Source organism: Trachypithecus francoisi, unplaced genomic scaffold (genome assembly GCF_009764315.1).
Source record: "Trachypithecus francoisi isolate TF-2019V2 unplaced genomic scaffold, Tfra_2.0 Lachesis_group20, whole genome shotgun sequence".
In the NCBI taxonomy this organism is placed as follows: domain Eukaryota; kingdom Metazoa; phylum Chordata; class Mammalia; order Primates; family Cercopithecidae; genus Trachypithecus; species Trachypithecus francoisi.
Window position 1 is genome coordinate 51,022,722 of NW_022681466.1, and position 22,997 is coordinate 51,045,718.

The 22,997-nt window shown below is 43.4% G+C and overlaps 1 protein-coding gene across 1 annotated transcript in view; it reads right to left on the bottom strand.

Annotated features, from left to right (window-relative positions):
• Positions 1–22,997, bottom strand: part of SPECC1 (sperm antigen with calponin homology and coiled-coil domains 1) — a 171,009-nt gene that overhangs the window by 90,665 nt on the left and 57,347 nt on the right. Inside the window, 2 exon segments of the mRNA XM_033184294.1 lie at positions 550–618; positions 621–756. Of these exon segments, the coding sequence (XP_033040185.1) occupies positions 550–618; positions 621–756 (205 nt within the window).

Genomic DNA, 22,997 nt, shown 5'->3' on the forward strand with positions numbered 1-22,997 from the left:
TCTCGATCTCCTGACCTCGTGATCCACCCGTCTTGGCCTCCCAAAGTGCTGGGATTACAGGCTTGAGCCACCGCGCCCGGCCATCTCTAGTTTTTAAACTAGTGATTAATGATTGTTTCTTAGGTTACATTCTTCCTAGGAGATTATGGCGCACTCAAATAAGAGACTTCATAAACCCCAGCCAACATACAGTCAAAAACCCTCCCCCAGTCACCCGCTGCTGGTTTCTTTAGTGTCCTACTCAGGTCCATTCCACATTTCTCCTGGGCTTGACCCATTTACTTTCTTTTGCAGTGGCACGATCTTGGCTCACTGCAACCTCCGCCTCCCACTTTCAAGTGATTCTCCTGCCTCAGCCTCCTGAATAGCTGGGATTACAGGCGCCCACCACCACGCCCAGCTAATTTTTTATTTTTAGTAGAGACAGGGTTTCAGCATGTTGGTCAGGCTGGGTCTCAAACTCCTGACCTCAGGTCATCCTGCTGCCTTAGCCTCCCAAAGTGCTGGGATTATAGGTGTGAGCCACCACACCTGGCTGACCCCACTTACTTTCTAGCTCACTGATGAGTTGATTATTGTGTAACTTGACAGCCCGGTGCTGTTCCACCTGATCTTCCATTCAAATATGGTTTCTTTCATGTCTTTGATCTCGGCATCACTCTCTGATGCTTTTTCTTGCAGCTTTAGGCTGGTTCTGCTCAGCTGTTCGGCTTGGTGATCACATATCTCCTTCAGGTATGAATAATCCTTTTCCACCTAAAATAAAAGGAAGGTTCTTTGGTCAGTTTAACAACAACAAAATTCCCACAGTGATCTGTACACTAGAAGGCCAAGCCCCACCATGATGCAATATACCCATGTAACAAACCTGCACATTAACCTCTTCAATCTAAAATAAAACATTATGAAAAGCTCCCCACAAGTCAGCAGCAGGCTCATGGACACAGTAACAAAGACGTCATTGGCATGTGCCATTTCTTGCATTCTTAGCCTCAGAAACAGCCAAGGCTGTGAAGAGTCAGAGAAACACGATGTATGCTTCCAAATGACTGGATTCTGTGCCCCTTCCTACAAGCAGGAGGGAATCTGCACGCACTTAAATATTCCTCTTTCCCGCAGCTGGGAGAGCAGCGGTGCTTCCCTGGGAGACACTGGCCCTGCACCCAGAGAGCTGCCCAGTGTGGCTACCCCCACCGCACATCTGCTATGGAGCAGCGCCCTCTGCTGCCAAGCTGTGAACAATGCCCCTGAAGCCGGGCTAATCTGCAAACCCCCAGGTTCCCTTAGAGATAAAATACTTGTGGTTGCAATGTTTCTTTAGAGGAATCTCTAAAGATTCTCTATCACATTCACGCTCTATCACAGCAAAAATGTGATAGAAAATGCTGGCGGGAGGCACACAGAAACGTGTACACACCAGAAGCAGAAAAGTGGCACAGCACAATCGCTCCATCTGTTTAATTTTTTAATTGTTAAACATTTTAAATGTACAGAAAAACACCAAAAATAATCATGTACCAAACAGACTTAACAACAATTAAACACTGTCACATTTGCAAAACATTTTTACTTTAATAAGAATTTTTTAAAGCCTCAATCTTCCCTCCTACCTCTGAGAGTAATAAGCATTATCCTAAAATTGCTATGTGGTCATCCCTTGAATGGTTTTTCACTTTTACCATATATGCATGTGTCCATGATAATACATAGTATTGTCCTTTTACACAATGTTATACTATATTGTGCTTTTGCAGTGGATTATACTGTGTCTGCATTATACTGCATTTACAACATGGTAATATGCTTTGTCCTCTACAATACTATGCTTACCATGCTCTTGCATTTTAACTATGTTTTTGAAATGTATCCACACTGATACACATCGTGCTAGGTCATTACTTTAACTGGTGCCTAGTATTCCACTGTCTGAATATATTATTTTGTTACAGAAATGCTGCAATAAACATCATTGTCCCTTTTCTACAGTCCTTTAATTAACATTACTAAACAGCTGTGTATTTACCAGGTAATCTGGGGTTCGGGGTGGGGTTTCTTTGTATGCAATGAAAATTTTTTCCAATTATATTTCATGTGCAAAACCTTCTGGCTATAAGCTCTATGGGAATAGGGACCTTGTCTGTTTAATTCACCATTGCACCCCCAGTGTCTACACAGCATCACACACAGGAGGCATTTAACGAATGTTTGATGAATGATCAAATATCACACTGGGAGGCAGCACTGCAGGGTCATTCACTGGGAAATTGTGACAAAGGCTAAGGAAAGGAGGGGACACCTGGAGACAGAACAAGATGGCCGAAAATAATCCTCCAGCAATGGCTTCCCTACAGGAACACCAAATGGAACTGCTATTTACACAAGAAAGCATCTTCATAAGAATGAAAAATCAGATGAATGATCACAGTGCCTGGTTTTAACACATCGTATCAAGGAAAGAGGCACCAGAGAGGGAAGGAAAGACTGTCTTGACTCTCCAACATCCCCTCTCTCCCTTATCCCTTGGCAGCAACCACATGGTATAGAGAGACAGGATCTGTGCACCCGGGGAGAGGGAAAGCACAATGATTGTGAGATTGCACTGGAATTTGGTGCTGTCCCATCACAGCAGAAAGCAACACAGGACAGAATTCAGCCAGCACCCATAGAAGGAGCATCTAGACCAGCCCTAGCCAGAGAGGAATCTTCCATTCCAGCGAGAATCTGAGTTCTGGCAAGCCCTACCTCTGTGGGCTAAAGCACTTTGGAGTCCTACGTAAATCTGAAAGAGTCCAGGTCACAAGGGCTGCAATTTCTGGGCAAGTCCTGGTGCTGTGCTGGGCTCAGAGCCAGTGGACTTGGGGTGCACATGACCCAGAGAGACACCAGCTGGAGCAGCCAAGGGAGTGCTTGCACCACTCTTCCCCCAACCCCAGGCAGCACAGCTCACAGCTCTGGGAGGAGAGGGAAGAGTAAAGAGGACTTTGTCTTTCAACTAGGATACCAGCTCAGCCACAGTAAAATAAAGCACCAAGCAGATTCCTGAAGCCCCCATTCCAGGTCCTAGCTCCCAGATAACATTTCTAGACATAGCCTGGACCAGAATGAAACCCACTGTCTTGAAGGGAAGGACCCAGTCCTGGCAGCATATTCATCACCTGCTGACCAAAGAGTCCTTGGGCTTTGATTAAACATCAGTGGTACCCACATAGTACTCGTCATGGGCCACAGACTGTACTGGCTTCAGGTGTGACCCAGTGCATTCCCAGCTGTGGTGGCCACAGAGAGAGATCCCTTCTGCTTGAGGAAAGGAGAGGCAAGAGTAAAGGGGACTTCATATTGCAACTTGGGCACCAGCTCAGCCACAGTAAAATAAGCACTAAGCAGGTTCCTAAGGTCCCCGATCTAGGCCTCAGTTCCTGGACAGCATTTCTAGACCCACCCTGGACCTGAAGGGAGCCCGCTGCTGCCCTGAAGGGAGAGACCCAGACCTGCTGACTAAAGAGCACTTGGGCCTTGAATAAACATCAGTGGTGCTGCCACAGGCCTGGGGTAGTGGTGGCCACTGTTAGAGATCCCTTTGGCTTGAGGAAAGGAGAGGGAAGGGTAAAGGGCTTTGTCTTCCAACTTGGGTACCAGCTCAGCCACAGTAAAATAAAGCACCAGGCAGACTCCTAAAGTTGCCAACTCCAAGCCCTAGTTCCCAGGCAGCATTTCTAGACCCACTCTGGGCTAGAAGGGAACCCATCACCCTGAAGGGAAAGACACAAGCCGGGCTAGATTCCCCATCTGCTGACTAAAGGGCCCTTGGGCCTTGAATAAACATCAGCAGTAGCCAGGCAATAGTCACCACAAGTTTTGACTGAGACCCAGTGCTGGGCTGGCTTCAGGTCTGACCCAGCACAGTCCCAGCAGTGGTAGCCACAGGAATGCTTCACCCATGCTCCAACTCCAGGCAGCTCAGCATGAAAAGAGAGACTCTTTGTGCTTCGGGGAAAGTAAGGAAAAGGAACAAGAGACTCTGCCTCGTAAACTGGGAAATTCTCCTGGATCTTATCCAGGACCACCAAGGTGATACCTCAAAGAGTCTGCAAGAATCACACCATTACTGGGCTTGTGGTGCCCCCTAATGCAGATACAACTGCAGTGACCAAAGGCTTAGATCCTAACACTCAATTCCCTTTAAATACTTGGAAAGTCTTTTCAAGAAAGACAAGTACAAACAAGCCCAGACTGTGAAGATTGAATAAATACCGGATTCTTCCATGCCCAGACATCTATGAACATCCACAAGCATCAAGACCATCCAGGAAAACATGACCTTATCAAATGAAGTAAACAAGATACCAGTGACCAATCCCAGAGTGATAGAGATGTGATCGTTCAGACAGAAAATTCCAAATAGCTGTTTTGAGGAAGCTCAATGAAATTCAAGATAACATAGAGAAAGAATTTAGAAGAGATTGAAATTTTTTTTTTTTTTTTTTGAGACAAAGTCCCGCACTGTAGCCCAGACTGGAGTGCAGTGGTGCAATCTCAGATCACTGCAACCTCCGCCTTTCAGGTTCAAGCGATTCTCCTGCCTCAGCTTCCTGAGAAGCTGGGATTACAGGCAGGCGCCACCACGCCTGGCTAATTTTTGTATTTTTAGTAGAGACGGGGTTTCATCATGTTAGTCAGGCTGGTCTTGAACTCCTGACCTCGTGATCTGCCCGCTTCGGCCTCCCAAAGTGCTGGGATTACAGGAGTGTGCCACCGCACCTGGCCGAGACTAAAATAATTTTTTAAAAATAAAGCAGAAATTATGGAGCTAAAAATTTATGACATACTGAAGAACGCATCAGTCTCAACAGCAGAACAGATCAAACAGAAGAAGTTGAAGACAGCCTATTTGAAAATATACACAGGAGACAAAATTTAAAAAGAATAAAGCACACATACAAGATCTAGGAAACAGTCTAAAAAAAGCACAACTCTAGTAAGTTATTGGCTTTAGAGACGAGAGAGAGAGAGAAACTGGGGTAGAAAGTTTATTCAAAGGGCTAATAACAGAGAACTTCCCAAATCTACAGAAAGATATTAGTACAATAGGTTATAGAACACCAAGCAGATTTTGCCCAAGTAAGAAATTTTAATAAACAAATTCCCAAAAGTCAAAGATAATGAAAAGATCCTAGAAGCAGCAAGAAAGAAGAAACAAAGGAGCAGACTTCTCAGTGGAAACCTTACAGGTCAGGGAAAGAGAGGAATGCCATATTTAAAGTACTAAAGGAGGCCAGGCGCAGTAGCTCAAGCCTGTAATCCCAGCACTTTGGGAGGCCGAGACGGGCGGATCACGAGGTCAGGAGATCGAGACCATCCTGGTGAACACAGTGAAATCCGTCTCTACTAAAAAAATACAAAAAACTAGCCGGGCGAGGTGGCGGGCGCCTGTAATCCCAGCTACTCAGGAGGCTGAGGCAGGAGAATGGTGTGAATCTGGGAGGTGGAGCTTGCAGTGAGCTGAGATTTGGCCACTGCACTCCAGCCTGGGCGACAGAGCAAGACTCCGTCTCAAAAAAAAAAAAAAAAAAAGTACTGAAGGAAAAAATGTCAAACATGACGGAGAAATACAGACTTTCCCAGACAGACAAAACCTGAGAAATTTCATCAACAGCAGACAAGAAATGCTAATGGGAGTTCCTTGATCTGAAAGAAAAGGATATTAACAAACAAAAAGAAATTATCTGAACATACAAAAGTCATTGGTAACAGCAAGTACATAGACAAATAGAGAGTATTTTAACACTGTAATTGTGATGTGTCAACTACTCGTATCTTAAACACGAAGACTAAAAGATGAATCTATCAAGAGAAATAACTACAACTTTTCAAGACATGGTATAATAAGCTGTAAATAGAAACAACAGACAACAACAAAAAGTTAAGACAGAAAATCAATGAAGAAACATCAGACTTAATCTGCACTGTAAAACAAAACAAATGGAACTAATAGATCTTTACAGAACATTTCATCTAATGGCTGCAGAATACACAATCTTTTCCTCAGCACAGGATTCTTCACAAGGAGAGACCACATGTTAGGCCACAAAATAATTCCTAAAACTTTTTTTTTTTATCTTCTTGAGACATAATTTCGCTCCGTCTCCTGGGCTGGAGTGCGGTGGTGTGATCTCGCTTCACTTGCAGCCTCCGCCTCCTGGGTTCAAGCAATTTTCCTGCCTCAGTCTCCCGAGTAGCTGGGACTGCAGGTGCGTGCCACCACACCCAGCTAATGTTGTATTTTTAGTAGAGACAGGGTTTCTCCATGTTGGCCAAGCTGTTCTCAAACTCCTGACCTCAGGTGACATGCCCACCTCAGTCTCCCAAAGTGCTGGGGTTACAGGAGTGAGTCACAACGTCTGGCCCTGTAACTCCTAAAACTTAAAAAAGAAAAAAAAAAAACCTGAAATCATAGCAGGTATCTTCTCTGACCACCATGGAATAAAACTAGAAATAACAAAGAGGAACTTTGGAAATTATACAAATACATGGAAATTAAATAATACACTTCTGAATGAAGTGGGTCAATGAAGGAATTAAGAAGGAAAATTTAAAATGTCTTAAAACAAATGAAAATGGAAACACAACATACCAAAACCTATGAGATACAGCAAAAGCAGTACTAAGAGGAAATCTTACAGCAATAAGCGCCTACATCAAAAACATAGAAAAACTTCAAATAAACAAACTAACAATGCATCTTAAATAACCAGAAAAGCAAGAGCAAATGAAACCCAAAATTAGAAGAAACAATAAAGATCGGAGCATGCCGGGCGCGGTGGCTCAAGCCTGTAATCCCAGCACTTTGGGAGGCCGAGACGGGCGGATCACGAGGTCAGGAGATCGAGACCATCCTGGCGAACATGGTGAAACCCCGTCTCTACTAAAAAATACAAAAAAACTAGCCGGGCGAGGTGGCGGGCGCCTGTAGTCCCAGCTACTCGGGAGGCTGAGGCAGGAGAATGGCGTAAACGTGGGGGGCGGAGCTTGCAGTGAGCTGAGATCCGGCCACTGCACTCCGGCCTGGGCGACAGAGCGAGACTCCGTCTCAAAAAAAAAAAAAAAAAAAGATCGGAGCAGAAATAAATGAAATTTTAATGAAAAAAATGCAAAAGATCAACAAACAAAAAGTTGGTTTCTGAAAAGATAAACAAAATTGACAAAACTTTGGCCAGACTATGAAAATCAGACTATGAAATTCCTACACACATACAACCTACCAAGATTGAACCATGAAGAAATCCAAAACCTGAACAGACCAGTAACAAGTAACGAGATAAAAGTCATAATAAAAAGTCTCCCGGCAAAGAAATGCCCAGGATCCAGTGGCTTCACTGCTGAAATTTACCAAACATTTAAAGAAAAATACCAATCCTATTCAAACTATTCTAAGAAACAGAAGAGAAGGGAATGTTTCCAAACCAATTCTGAAGCCAGTATTATCCCGATAACAAAACCAGACAAAGATACATCAAAAAAAGAAAACTACAGGCCAATATCCCTAATATCCCTGGTGAACATTGATGCAAAAATCCTCAACAAAATACTAGCAAACCAAATTCAACAAAACATTTAAAAGATTATTAAATCTTTTAATGACCATGACCAAATGACATCATGACCAAGTGGGATTTATCCTAGGGATGCAAAGGGGTTTGACATATGCAATGTGATATCAACCAAATGAAAGATAAAAACCATATGGTCATTTCAACTGATGCTGAAAAAACATTTGATAAAATTCAACATTCCTTCATGATAAAAACTGTCAATAAAGTGGGTATAGAAGGAACATATCTCAACATAATAAAAGCCATACACAACAGACCCACATGAATGGAGAAAAACTGAAAGCTTTTCCTCAAGATCTGGAACAGGATAAGGATGCCCACTGTCACCACTGGAAGTCTTAGCTAAAGCAATCAGACAAGAGAAGGAAATAAAGGGCATCCAAATTGGAAAGGCAGAAGTCAAATGATCCTGGTGTGCAGATGATATGACTTTATATCTGGAAAAAACTAGCCTCCACAAAAAAAAAACTATTAGAGCTGATAAATTCAGTAAAGTTGCAGGATACAAAATCAACATGCAAAAATCAGCAGCATTTTTATACGCCAACAGTGAACAATCTGAAAAAGAAATCAAGAAAGTAATCCCATTTATAGTAGCTATGAATAGAATAAAATAACTAGGAATAAACTTAATCAAAGAAGTGAAAAATCTCTACAATGAAAACTCTAAAACATTGACACCAGAAATGGAAGAAAACACACACACACAAATAAAGACACTCTATGTTTACAGACTGGGTAAGTCAGTATGTTAAAATGTCCACACTACCCAAAGCAATCTACACATTCAACGCAATCCCTATCAAAATACCAATGACATTCTTTATAATTTTTTTAATCCTAAAAGTTATATAGAACCACAAAAGACCCAGAATAGCCAAAGCCATCCTGAGCAAAAAGAACAAAACTGGAAGAATCACATTATCTGACTTCAAATTATACTACAGAGCCATAGTAACCCAAACAGCATGGTACTGGCATAAAAACAGACACACAGAATAATGAATAGAGAACCCAAGAATAAATCCATACATCTACATGAACTCATTGTCAACAAAGGTGCCAAGAACACACATTGAGGAAAAGACAGTCTCTTCAGTAAATGGTGCTGGGAAAACTGGATATCCATGAGCAGAAGAATGAAACTAGACCTCCCCTCTCTCCAATACAAAAATCAAATCAAAAGGATTAAAGACTTACATCTAAGACCTCAAACTATGAAAACTACTAAAAAACCAACAACATTGGGGAAACGCTCCAGGAAACTGATCTGGGCAACGATTTCTTGAGTAATAGCCCAAAAGCACAGAATACAAAACAAAAATGAACAAATGAGATCACATCAAGTTAAAAAGCTTCTGCACAGCAAAGGAAACAACAGAGTGAAGAGACAGCCCACAGAATGGGAGAAAATACTTGCAAACTACCCATCTGATAGGAAATTAAAAACCAGAATATATAAGGCGCTTAAACAATTTAATGGGGGGGAATCTAATAATCTGATTAAAAAGTGGGCAAAAGATCTTACTAGACATTTCTTAAAGACATACAAATGGCAAACAGGAACATGAAAAGGTACTGAATGTCGATGATCATCAGAGAAATGCAAATACAAGTCAAAATTACAATGAGATACTATCTCACCCCAATTAAAATGGCTTTTATTCAAAAGTCAGGCAATGACAAATGCTGGGGAAGATGTAGAGAAAAGTAGACCCTTGTACACTGTTGGCGGGAAAGTAAATTAGTATAGCCACTATCGAAAACAGTACAGAGGTTCCTCAAAAATACTAAAAAAAGAACTACCACATGATCCAGCAATCACATTGCTGGGTATACACCCAAAAGAAAGGAAATTAGTCTATCAAAGAGATATCTGCACTCCCTATGTTTATTGCAGCACTATTTACAATAGCCAAGACTTGGAATCAACCTAAGTGTCCATCAACAGACAAATGGATAAAGAAAATATAATCCATATACACAACAGAGTATTCAGCCATAAAAAAGAATGAGATCCTGCCATTTGCAACAACATGGATGGAACTGAAAATCATTATGTTAAGTGAAATAAGCCAAACACAGAAAGATAAATACATATATTCTCACTCATTTGTGGGAGCAAAAAATTAAAACAATTGAACTCATGAAGATAGAGAGTAGAATGATTACCAGAGGCTGGGAAGGGTGGTGGGGCAGGGGTGGAAATAGGGATGGTTAATGGACACAATATAGTTAATAAAACCTATTATTTGACAGCACAACATGGTGACTACAGCATTGCATGCCTGTGTCAAAATATCTCAGGTACCCCATAAATATATATACCTACTACGTACCCAAAACAATTAAAAATTAGAAAAAAGACTAAGGGAGAGGGGAGGAAGGGACCGAGAGAAAGGAAAGGAGGAGAGAGAAAGAAACAGCCTGGGAAAGAGCCAGACAGCCCTGCCTGTGCTCAGGGGTCACAGCGCTGCTCTGTGAAGTTTGTGTTTTAATTATAAAGGCGTGAGCCTCTGGATTGTAATACAAAATAGATCATTGCAGGTTGTGCTCCAAAGTTTGAAAGCTGCTTAAGTGCACCAAGATGACTAAGGACATACATTCCGGAGCCAGAGAGCCAGGGTTTAAACTCCAATTCTAGTGAAACAAGCCTTGTATTCTTTAATCCCTCTGCTTCTGTTTCATAATCTAACAATGTGGGGTTGGGGGTGGGCAGTTAAGTGAAATAATGACTTGGAGAGTTTACCATAGTGCCTGGAATATATAATAGTAAAAGTCAGTAAAAGTCATTCTTTCTCTTACAATTGTCTTATATATTGTATATACAATACTAGGTAGTAATGTAATACAGGTCAATTTGACCAAGAAAAATCACAATATATGAAAGACCAAAAGTCTTATATCTTAACAGTAGCTACTTTATTAAAGCTGACTTTACTGTTTTTTGGATTCAGGGGACAAGGTCTTGCTCTGTTGCCCAGGCTGGAGCGCAGTGGCACAATCACGGATCATTGCAGCCTCCACCTTCTGGCTACAGCTATTCTCCCCACCTCGGCCTCCCTCATAGCTAGGACTATAGGTGTGCATCACAATGCCCAGTTACTTTTTTTTTATAGATGGGGTCTTGCTATGTTGCCCAGGTTCCCGGGATCAAGTGATCCTTCCATCTTGGCTTCCCAAGTGCTGGGATTACAGGCATGAGCCACTGTGCCTGGCCAGAAGATGACTTTTAAGGAGAAAAGAGGTAATGCATTTTAGATACTGGAAGGCTGACATCTGAAATCATTTGAAAAGCAGCAACAGAAGGTGACTTTTGAGTCTTGCATCCTGGGGCAGACTGTGGCCTTCTGCATAGCTAGCTGGCTGCCTGTTGAGGAGTCCTCAGGCTAGGGGCCTGTCACCTGGAGTCTAGAAACATGCATGTGATTTGGCTGGGGCAACTGCGGGCCAGGAATTAAACTGAGGATGTAACGAGGCAGCCTAGAGGTGGAGTACCCTGAGCAAGGCCTCTGCATGCAGGTGAGGCTGCTGCCCCTCGAAGGCTCTGCCCCCTCTACTTCCCATCTCACCCCAATTAAAATGGCATGGGGAGTTAGGTAACTCGGCATGGGGGAGGGCACCTGCAAATCAGCCTTTGTTTCACATTCTCACATCACTTCATCCTTCTTGGATGTTGGAATAATTACCTCAAGTTTAACAACATATTCCAGAAAGCTCTTTTATTTACCAAAAAAAAAAAAATCAAAAAACAGAAACCCTTAAGTAACTTCACAACTTCTTCTCACAAGGGCTTGCTACGTAGTAACAGGCAGATATTTTTATATTCATTTTACAGATTAACATATGAAGAGAGGGAGAAATTAAATCATTTGAAAAGAGTAATCCAGCATATATCAAGTGGCTGAGACCAAAGCCTACTGTTCCACGACTGCAGGGGATCCAGGCCCTATTCAAATTGCTGGTCTCTCTGCTGGCCAGCTCCTTTGCATTTCCCTTGCTTGAGATTTTTTTTTTTTTCCTTTTTTTTAGACATGGGGTCTCGCTATGTTGCTTAGGCTGAACTCCTGGGCTCAACTGATCCTCCCACCTCAGTCCTCTGAAGATGGAACTACAGGGAGACCACCCAACATGCCTGACTGGTCCGCTCCTTAGAGTTTAACTTCTCTATGTCAAGAATCACACTCTCAGACACCCAGCAATGTGATTTTCAACATTTCCCTCGAAAAAAGGAATCACTCTCAGGCATCCCAAGCATCTCTCAATTTCAAAGATCAACTTTCTGTAGATATGGAGCCAGTGGAATTGCACTATAAATAGAGTGAAGCAAACTGCCCAGGAAGGGTTCCTGCAGAGAGGACTGTGAAAGCCACTCCTTTCCACCAGGTGCCCAAGGCATATGGCAGCAGAGGCCCCTAGGCAGGGCCCAGAGGACAGGCAGGCAGCACTGAAGTCAGATCCCTCTAGAATCCTAGCAAGGGTCACCTCCTCCACCCACCCACCCCCATACCATGCTTGTCAGACACTTGTAAAGGAAAATAAAGTTTCAGGACCCCCAAACTCCTTACTTGGAAGATAAAGTTAAGTCTGGAGGCTGAGTCACTGTCACTTCACAAGCTTGGGTCAAAGCATGAGATTAGACATTAACCAGCACCCTAAGGAAAAGCCATGGGCCTCAGGCATCTCCAGATGAGTGCTCCGCAAAGAGGAAGTGGTTGGGGGTGGGGGGATACTCCCCCTGACTGCAGATATTAAGAGCACTCCTATGCTAGCGGCAACACACACATCTAGAGTCTTCTCTCTCAGAGGGGTAAACAACTGGTTGTGATGGTTTGACCAAGGGTCGGGTTTGGTCTCAGCCACTTGATACATGCTGGATTATTCTTTTCATGTGATTTAAATTCTCCCTCTCTTCATATGTTAACCTGTAAAGTGAATATAAAAATATCTGCCTGTTATTATGTAGCAAGCCCCTGTGAGAAGTTGTGAAGTTACTTAAGGGTTTCTGTTTTTTGCCACCAGATAATCTGACAATACTGAATAAAGATCTCTATCAGGGCATCTATGTAGCTTTCTTTAGTGTGATGAACAAAAGCAGAAAGGAAATCAAGCTAGAGATATCTAAGAACCAAGCTCTTCTCCTACACAAAGCAGCCATAAGAATAGAGACTGTAGACTAAAGAGAATAAGGAATTAGGTTTATAGATAACCTAACAACATTATCAATATATAAAGAACCAATAAAACAGTACATTCAAGTAAAAGCATTACGTGAGACAAAATGCGGCTCAAACATTTCAGTGTTAGTTATTTTTAGTACATTTTTATAGCAAAGACGGTATATTGAAGAATTATGCCGTGGCTTTGAGAAATCATTTAATCCTTCATTCAAATAGTCACATGTCAAAAACATGGTACTACAGAGACATGGACAGAATGAAATCATTATAATAAATTCTGAGTAAATTCCAGTAACATTAAAGTTGTACAGATAGTTTTATTAGAAAACAGAACAAGTGGAGAAGGAAGATACCTGACTCGTAAACCCCCCATAACTGCCTCTTGTGTAAGTCTGTCATTTCACTTGGCTTTTGACTTAATCTGTTGATTATACAGTGATTATACAGTCCATTCAATCAAGTTATCTCAAGTGCTTAAAAAGAGATCATCTACCAGGACAGAGAATGGTCAAGAATTCAGAATCGCACCTGCTCATCTTCAGGGTCACCACTTCCTCTGACACTGTGGAGACTCCTCACAAACCTCAGTATATGTGAAATGCATTCGTGGAGCATCCTGTCTAAACAGGTTTCTACAGCTTCTAAAGGTACTGGAGGGGCAAAGAGAGACCTCAAGCACAAGGTCCCTGCCTTGGAGGAATCTTGGCCTGGAAAGGCAAGGGCTCCCGGATCTCCTCTGTGGCTGGATCTGCAGGTGCTGACAGCAGCCTGGGCCTGCAGGCCTGGGTATCCTTGTTGGCTCCAGCAGACAACTCTCCCTTCTCAAGCGTGCCCCACATTCTGTGTTTCCTCCTCCAGGAAGCAGCACAACCGCACATTCAATCACACAAGCTGGAGATCTATGAATAGGCTGAAATGCCTTCCTGCTGCCCATCCCTGACATCAAATCAGTCACACGACCCTACCGAGCCTCCCTTCTACACATCTAACATCTAAATGTCTTTCCAGGCCGGGTGCGGTGGCTCACACCTATAATCCCAGCACTTTGGGAGGCTGAGGTGGGTGGACCACTTGAGGTCTGGGGTTCCAGACCAGCTTGGACAACATGGTGAAACCCTGTCTCTACTAAAAATAGGAAAGTTAGCTGGGCATGGTGGCAGGTGCCTGTAATCCCAGCTACTAAGGAGGCTAAGGCAGAGGAATCGCTTCAACCTAGGAGGCAGAGGTTGCAGGGAGCAGAGATGTTATCACTGCACTCAGCCTGGATGACACAACAAGACTCCGTCTCATAAATAAATAAATAAATCCATAAATAAACAAATAAAATGAGTGTCTCTCCAGACCTCATCTTCCCACCCAAATCACTCCCTGTTCTGTCCTTCATTCTTTCTTATCTGTGGCCGAAGTCATCTTTCTCAACAGTAAATGTGATTCCATAACTCTCTTAAAATTCCTCTGACAAAAAGCACAAACCACCAAAGAAAAATAAGTAAATGGGACTTCACAAAAATAAAAAAGAATTTTGTGCCACAAAGGACATTATCAAGACAATGAAAAGATAACCCATAGAATGAGAGGAAATATTTGCAAACTATTTATCTGTTAAAGGATTTGTATTCAGAGCACAGCAAGAACTCTCCAGCACTGTGGGAGGCTGAAGTGGGAGGACTGCTTGAGGCTGCAGAGCGTGGGTTCCACGTGTATAAAACATCCAGAAGAGGCAAGTCCACAGAGCCGAAACATAGATTTATGGTTGCCAGGGGCTGGGAGGGAGGTGGTCTTGGAGGGTGACTGCTGTGGGTTAAGATTTCTTTATGGGGTGATAAAAATGTTCTAAAATTGATTGTAGTGATGGCTAAACAACTGTGTGACTATACTAAAACCCACAGACTTACATGATTTAAATGGATTATATCTCAATAAAAGCTATTATTAAAAAAAAAAAAATTCTTCAGAGACTCCCACTGTCTTGAGGATAAAATCTAACTGCTTGCCTAGTATCTCCTCTAGGCCACTTCCACTGACCACCCTGTGCACTCCAACAAGGACAAACCACCTGCATCACTTCCTTGGTGGCCAGGCTTTCTGGCCTTAGGACCTGCTGTTCTCTTCTGGTAGCATTCCCAGAGTCTCCACCCCTTACACTCAGGGGTCAACTCATCCCCTCTCCCCTCAAGATTCAGGTTAGAAGTCAAATAAAACAACATTTCTTGATGACTCAGAATTTCTCCATTGTATTATAATCAGGTAAAACTCTCCTAGTTGAACGAGGCTTTCAAAGGTGGTTTTCTTCAAATCAAAGGGCTTTGGCCTTAAGACAACAGTGACAACGTATTAATTAGAGTCTTAGGTCTGCTTTAAGTGTTTTTCTGTCTCTTCTTTGCTTTCAGGTAACTGGGCAAGAGTCTAAATCTGGGCCAGAATCTTGTAATAAGAGTTCTGGGTACATTGGCTCACCCTTGTAATCCCAGCACTTTGGGAGGTACTGAGGTGCGGGAGGATCATCATCAGAAGTTTGAGCTCAGCCTGGTCAATAGAGCAAGACACTGTCTCTATGAAAATTAAAATAAAAAACTAACTGGGTGTGGTGTTGCACACCTGTAATTCCAGCTACTTGGGAAGCTGAGGTGGGAGGATCACTTGAGCCAGGAATTCGAGACTGCAGAAAGCTATGATCGCACCACTGTACTCCAGCCTGGGCAACAGAGCAAGACCATGTCTCAGAAAAAAAAAAAAAAAAAGAATAAGAGCTCTAAGGTCAGTGTCTGGACGGAGGGAGAGGGAAACAAAGAACAAAGCTGACTAAGATGGCGCACTTCCGGGTTCTTCATCACCAACTTTCCCACGCCCGGGGAAGGCACAGGTCAACTGCGCAGGCGCAGCATGACGTCCGACCGAGGAAAACCGAAACCTACCTGGCTGCGGCCACCGCAGGGCCCTGGACCCGCCCGCATCCCGCCTACCGCCCTCCCACTCCCAGGCCCAAGACACAAAAGCTGCTCCTTGCAGGCGCGCGGGGCGAACTTCCTCGGCCCCTCCTCCTACGCTGACCCAGGAACCTCCTACGCTGACCCAGGAACCTTCTCTGGAGAACGCGGGAGCGACTTCCTCGGCCTCCGCCGCCGGAGACCGGTGAACCTCGACTCCTCTTTCTATACATTGGCTACGTAATAGTTTCTTTTTACCTTGCCTACTTGCCTTTTCTCTGGCACCTGCTCTGGTGGTCGCATAAAGCAAATCAGTCAGACCCAACTTTGTTTTTTTTTTTCTTTTTTTTTTTTTGAGACGGAGTCTTGCTCTGTCGCCCAGGCTGGAGTGCAGTGGCTGGATCTCAGCTCACTGCAAGCTCCGCCTCCCGGGTTTACGCCATTCTCCTGCCTCAGCCTCCCGAGTAGCTGGGACTACAGGCGCCCGCCACCTCGCCCGGCTAGTTTTTTGTATTTTTAGTAGAGACGGGGTTTCACCATGTTAGCCAGGATGGTCTCGATCTCCTGACCTCGTGATCCGCCCGTCTCGGCCTCCCAAAGTGCTGGGATTACAGGCTTGAGCCACCGCGCCCGGCCTAGACCCAACTTTGAATCCTGGCTTCATTTCATCAATCCACTGGGCTAATAATCATTCTCTGTTTGCTCAAATGAAAAAATATTAGACAAAAGAATAAACAGTGTACAATTAAGACGATAAATAAGATTAAATGATGGAAAATCTCTGAGAGTGCTTAGCACATATAAAGCCCCAAAATACTAGCTGCTGTTATTAAAATGTAACAAACTTCACTTTTTGAACATATTAATATAATTATAGCAGCCTCTCAATTCTGTTGCAAGTTTCTGTCACATTCATTCATTCATCTGAAAAGTATTTACTGAATTATCTGATAGAAGAAATTGCAATGCTAAAATTACATATAGTTTAAAAGGAAATAAACTTGGAATGACAGCTTGAGTAACTTTACCATGAGTGATACAGACTGGCTGTCTCCCCACCCAAATGTCATCTTGAATTCCCACGTTAGCAGGGGGACCCAGTGGGAGGTAATTGAATCAGGGAGGCAGGTCTTTTCGTGTGCTGTTCTCCTGATAGTATAAGTCTCACGAGATCTGATGATTATATAAGGTGGAGTTTCCCTGCACAAGCTCTCTTGTCGTTTGCCACCATGTGAGATGTGCCTTTCACCTTCCACCATGATTGTGAGGCATCCCCAGCCAGGTGGAACTGTAAGTTCATTAATCCTTTTTTTCTTTCCAGTCTCAGGTATGTCTTCACCAGCAGCATGAAAAGGAACTAATACAATGAGAAAGAATGTGGGGTGTTTCTATTCTGGCATCTAGCTTGGGTACTGCAAAACTCCCTCTGCTCAGTTCTTAGCCCTGTTGTGAATAGACACTGCTGATAATCATCCATGGTTCATTCTTATTGGCCTAAAGTTGAATTATTATTATTTTGGCCCAAGCTGCTCCACCAAGGGAGAGGAGGAAATGTTAGTTTATTTACACTTCAGTTACAGCGGAGAAAGGCTGTTGGAAAACTCAAAGATGAGGGTAAACATCTGTATTTCATCTTTAGGAACTTAGAGGCATGCCTCAGAAGCAGGTGCTGTACCCTGGTAGGGACCTTTCGAAGCAGCAAGGCCCACCCAGGTAATTCCCAAGAACTTGCACTGAAGAGGGAAGTGCTGGGCAACACCAGGCTCACAGATGAGTCCCGAGGTCATATGAAAGGAAGAGAGAGTGCTTAGGCCTCACCTCACAAAAGGCATTAACATGTCCAGGAGAAAACAAGTCCATCGGAGCGAAGCAGGGTCAGGCAGGGTTGGGAAGCAGCCCCCTGTGGAGCCACAGGTACTGCGGATCTGCCCAATTGGCAAGACCACCCTTCCTCAAACCATCCGACTATCTCCACCAAACTTCTGCCCCTTTTTAAGGGGATTTAAGAACAGAGACCTGGGGGTGTCAGGGGAGGAGCTGGCACACATGCCATGAGCTCTGGGCCACATGCCTGTCATACCCACATAATAAAGGCTGCAGAGGCATTCTGGCTTTGTAGTTTAATTTCCAGAAGATTCTGCTCCTGGGGCACAGCTGCCTCTACACAGCCCCTTGAGCAGAGGCTTCCTGGTGCAGCATCTGCAGGGCTCTCCCCAGCAGTATCCACAGGCTTCCTCGATTTCCACGTCCTCATGGCTTGCCCAGGGGAGCTGGAAAACAGGCCCTGTTGACAGGAGCTGCTGACAGTCCTCCTTCCCAGCACGAAGCCATAGGCCTCTGCTCACCAGAGTTGATGTTTGGTGCCAGACAGTGGGATGCCTTATGTGTGAGGTGAAGGTGACTGAAATCTCCATGTCTTCAGCTCAGTAACCTTCCCACCTCTCCAACAGCAGCCAGTGGCTACTCAGGCAGAAGGTTCCCTCAGTTTCCCTGCAGCACCCCAAATAGTTCCCGCACATCTGAATCCTCTGAGGGCCAGGGTGGATCACGGTGTTCCCACAAGTGACCTTGGCTGAGTGACAACAATATCATTTACTGAGATGAGTCTGAAGTTCCATGGGACAGGGCCCTGCAGAGCTGAATGCCTCGCTGAAGACCCCATAACTGAGATGGAAAGCTTAAGGAGGGACCAGCTAATGGTGAGTGGGGTGGGGTCTCTTCAGGCCGAGAGCCCCCTGAGCAAACATGACTGCCAGACAGGCACTGGCCCAGCCAGGCCTGGCATGGAGGGAGAGGTGGGAATATGGCAGGATGTGGGGTGGGACTGCGAGTTGAGGTGTGGTGGGAGCCGGGCACTGGGCAAAGCATGTGGTGCCCCAGGCAGCACTGGAAGGCACCACATGATCAGATCACTGTGAGTACTTTGTGGGGGAAAGGTGAGGGAGTGGAGGCCTGGTGGGGCAAGTGTCCATTCCCCACCAAAAGCCACCCCCACCTTGTTTCTTCCTAACAGAATCCCAATTTTGTTCAAGAATCAGGCTGCAACTGTGATTTCAAGAGAGATGGCCTGGGGGCCCTGTGTGACCAAGTTCTCACCAATCAGATGTAAAGGGAAAGCTCTGGGAGGCTCTGGGAAACCCTCTCCCCGTAAGACCCAGGTGTCCAGGAGACATGCCTGCCCCAAGTCGCCAACAGGTGGACCAAGATGCTTGGCAATGCTGAGCTGTCCTGCATCCCTGGCAGGAGGCCCAGAACCACAGCACTACCAGCCACAGCCTGGGCCTGCACCATGGGCAGCCACAGCCCATCTCCCACCCTTAGGGACCGGGGTAGAGGGAGTGTCCCCTGGCTCATGCCGCTGACAGGAGGGCAGTTTCTCATATACCAATACATCACCTGGATAGACTTCCGGCCCACCTGACTGTTTAAACCAGGTTTCCAGATCTCTTAAGTCCTTTAAGGTGTCCTATTCCAATGTCACAGCTACAGGATCATCCGTTTGCCACATATTTCCCTCAAATTCTGGTTCTGCCATCTCTGACCAGTGGCCACTCTAAATCAATTTGGCTCCAGGACCCACGCAGGCAGCACACTAGTCATTTCACCTCTGCTGCCTCCCCCAGACCACTCATGCCAAGTGGTTATTTATAATCTCCTTACTCTTCTGGAAGTGGACCCCAAGTTTCTGCAGAAAGAACTAAGATTCTAAGAATACCACCTACAAGCTTCAACCTCAGGAGAGTAAATAGATGTTTTGCTTTTAAAACTTCTAGGTTTCAAGCCTAGAAAAGATATTCTAACTTGAAATCAAGATCCCAAACAACTGAAAAGGTAAAAAAGAAAATTAAAGCTGGGTCGTGTTATTATTTGGAAAAACAACAATCCTATACAACTCCATGCTGCTTGCTAGCTAGGGCAAGGACAGGTGTGGCTCCCAGGAGTGGTGGCTTTGGGTTCTGTGGAAATCAGACCCATCCTCAAAGTTGTACAGAAGTATGTCATGTGACTACAGATTAAGTGGCCATCAAAATGCATATGGGATATATCAGAGAAGTTGAAAAAAATAAAGAGATCAGCAAACCAACGAAGAAAAAGAAATGGGGAGAAAAAAAGCCTACAAAATACTGTAGAAATCCTACCAATTTTCCATGTATTGTATGAGGAAGAAACCTACCTCTTATTTTTAAAAAAGCACTTTTCAAGGCTTTTTATAGGTTCTTTTGACAGTATCTGGGTCACTTGAGTAATCTTAACTGGAAACTTACATAGATTTACAGAATCTATTAGATCATAGGATGGTTTGGCACTGCTTTCCCCCTCTGTAAATAGCTTATTGTATCCTTTTTCACAATATTCACCTTCTGCCAAGCATTAGAGTGGATGAATGCACTGTTCATGGGACACACGTAGTTGCCTGGTGATTACCAGGACAGTTACTCCGATACCTGCTGAAGGCAGCTATATTTGAAAGTTCTCGGCAAAAAGTCAAGTGAAACCACTGAAAACTGAAGAATTAGGATTTACCCCAGGAAGGCAAGCATGATTTTACACTAGAGCACCTTAGAAAATCTGCTGTTATAACTTGCCTCATTAACAAGTTAAAGGAGAAAAAAATTTGATTACATAAAAACTATCATATCACATCATTAGCTGTAGAAAAAATTCAATCCTCATCCTTTAAAAACAAGCCAAGTAGTCAGGCATGGCAGTGCCTGGCTGTAGTCCCAGCTACCAAGAAGGCTGAGGTGGGAGGATCCCTTGAGTCCGGGAGTTCAAGGCTGCAGTGAGCTATAATCGCCACCACACTCCAGCCTAAGTGACAAAATGAGAACCTATCTCTAAAAATAAACCACCAAACAAAACACCTCTTAGCGAAATATTTGCATAACATAATAAAAGGTATGTACCAAATGCCTACAAAAAACACACATCATGATGAAGTATTAAATGCTTCCCTTGGAATTAGATACGAGACCAGGATCCATCCAACGTCACGCTTATATTCCACACTGCACGAGGTAAAGGGGCCTGCCCGAGGTCATATCATTGCTCACTGGGTAAATCAAGACGACCCAGTCCAGCATGTTAGATCCTTCATCACAGTTTTGTGCTAAAACTTCTATTATCCTTTGGATATGAGTCTCTTAAGTATTATCATTTAAAATTCATGGTTGTTGGTGGATTAGTTGATAGTCTGTGGTAGAGATACTATAAGTATTAGTCCATTTAGGAGGTCTGTGTTTTGCTTTTTCTACAGTAATGTAAAAGGGTAGGAAGATTAGTATGTTACAAGTCCACTGCAATTACAAATCAGTCTCTGTGCACATAAGACAGCACAAAATCACAGACCTAGGGTTTTGATATATACAAGAAACCCTATATGAGAGCATGCCCCCATCTTTTTTTTTTTTTTTTTTTTTTTTTTTTTTTTTTTTTTTAGACAGAGTCTCGCTCTGTCCACCAGGCTGGAGTGCAGTGGCGCTATCTCGGCTCACTGCAAGCTCCGCCTCCCGGGTTCCCGCCATTCTCCTGCCTCAGCCTCCTGAGTAGCTGGGACTACAGGCGCCCGCCACGGCGCCCGGCTTTTTTTTGTATTTTTAGTAGAGACGGGGTTTCACCGTGGTCTCGATCTCCTGACCTTGCGATCCGCCCGCCTCGGCCTCCCAAACTGCTGGGATTACAGGCGTGAGCCACTGCGCCCGGCCCATGCCCCCATCTTTACCTCAAACTCTCACCCAAAAATACTAGCTCTTACTATCAGTATTTGATAATTCTAGTTCGTATGCAATAAGATGTAGGATATATGAATAATAACAGTTTGATTTTAAATATATATGTTGTGCCTTGCACTCTACCAAAAATGCACTTTCCTTTAAATTAGATTTAGTTTATTCCAGAAGATTCTAGATTTTATTGTCTCTATTTACCAAAGCTATAATAACTTTAAATGCTTTCATTAACAACTAAGGATAAAAAAAGGTAAATGAACAAAGAATTTTACTCAAGAAACTAGTAAGAAACCAAAATGTACAAAAAATAGGACAAAAAAATTAATAAAGATAAAAGTAGAAACAAGTTAATCAGAAACAGATTAACAGTGGAATAGATAAACTAATCCAACTGGTTCTTTGTAATGGAATGTGGACAGACATACTCTTCTGGATAGGAAGACAAAATATCATAATCATATCAATGTAAGTTTTTATGCAAGCTCAAACATGTATAAACTGAGAAAAGGCCTGAAAGGACATATAGCAAAATGTTAGCAGTTTTTCTCCAAGTGGTGAGATTAAAGGTAATATTTTTCTTTTTTATACTTTTATTTTTTAAATCCTCTGTAATGAAAATATTTTATGATCAGAAAAAAATAAGCTATTTTTAAGATATCAGATTATTTCTCATTGATATATACACTTCATGTAATGCCAAACTACTAAAAATACAGAGGGACTGAGAAAGAACTTCAAGAAGGTGCACATGGGAGATGAAACATTTTCCCAGAGAGTAGTGAGTAATCTTAAAGTAAAAAAAGAATAATCTTATTCCACAAGACATTACAACATAATGCAAAGCCTGTCTAGGAACCTCTAATGGAATTACTTCCATACTTGCAATAAAATACCTACAAATTTAGAATACAAAGAGAGAAACTCCTTAACATGGCCCACCAGTAAGCCCATCAGATGGCCAAACGCAGAATCAGGTTGCAACAGACTCATCTTAAGACAGATGAAGCAGTGGAGGAAAATCTCCCTGAGAGCTCATGGCATAATTTGCTCCTTGAAACAATGACAACCCCTGAACTAAGGTAGGAAGCTGTTTTGAATCCCTTTTGCCAGCAGATCCCTAAATCAGACCCAGAACTTGGAGGAAACAAGAAATAGAAGGCCATCTCTCTGCACCTCTCCAGCACTGCTCTGGGAGGTGGGCAGAATATCATATAATCACCACAATTCTTGCATCAAAAAACAAAATTACAGGCTGATTAAAGTATTATTTTTTAAAAAACAAGAAAAGTTATTATTTATTTGCTCTTGGGCTATGGAAGATCTTCCCAAGCAAAAAAGGTTAAAAAAATGAAATGATTAACAGATTTAAATGATATAACAGGCCGCGTGCGGTGGCTCAAGCCTGTAATCCCAGCACTTTGGGAGGCCGAGATGGGCGGATCACGAGGTCAGGAGATCGAGACCATCCTGGTTAACACGGTGAAACCCCGTCTCTACTAAAAAAATACAAAAAACTAGCCGGGCGAGGTGGCGGGCGCCTGTAGTCCCAGC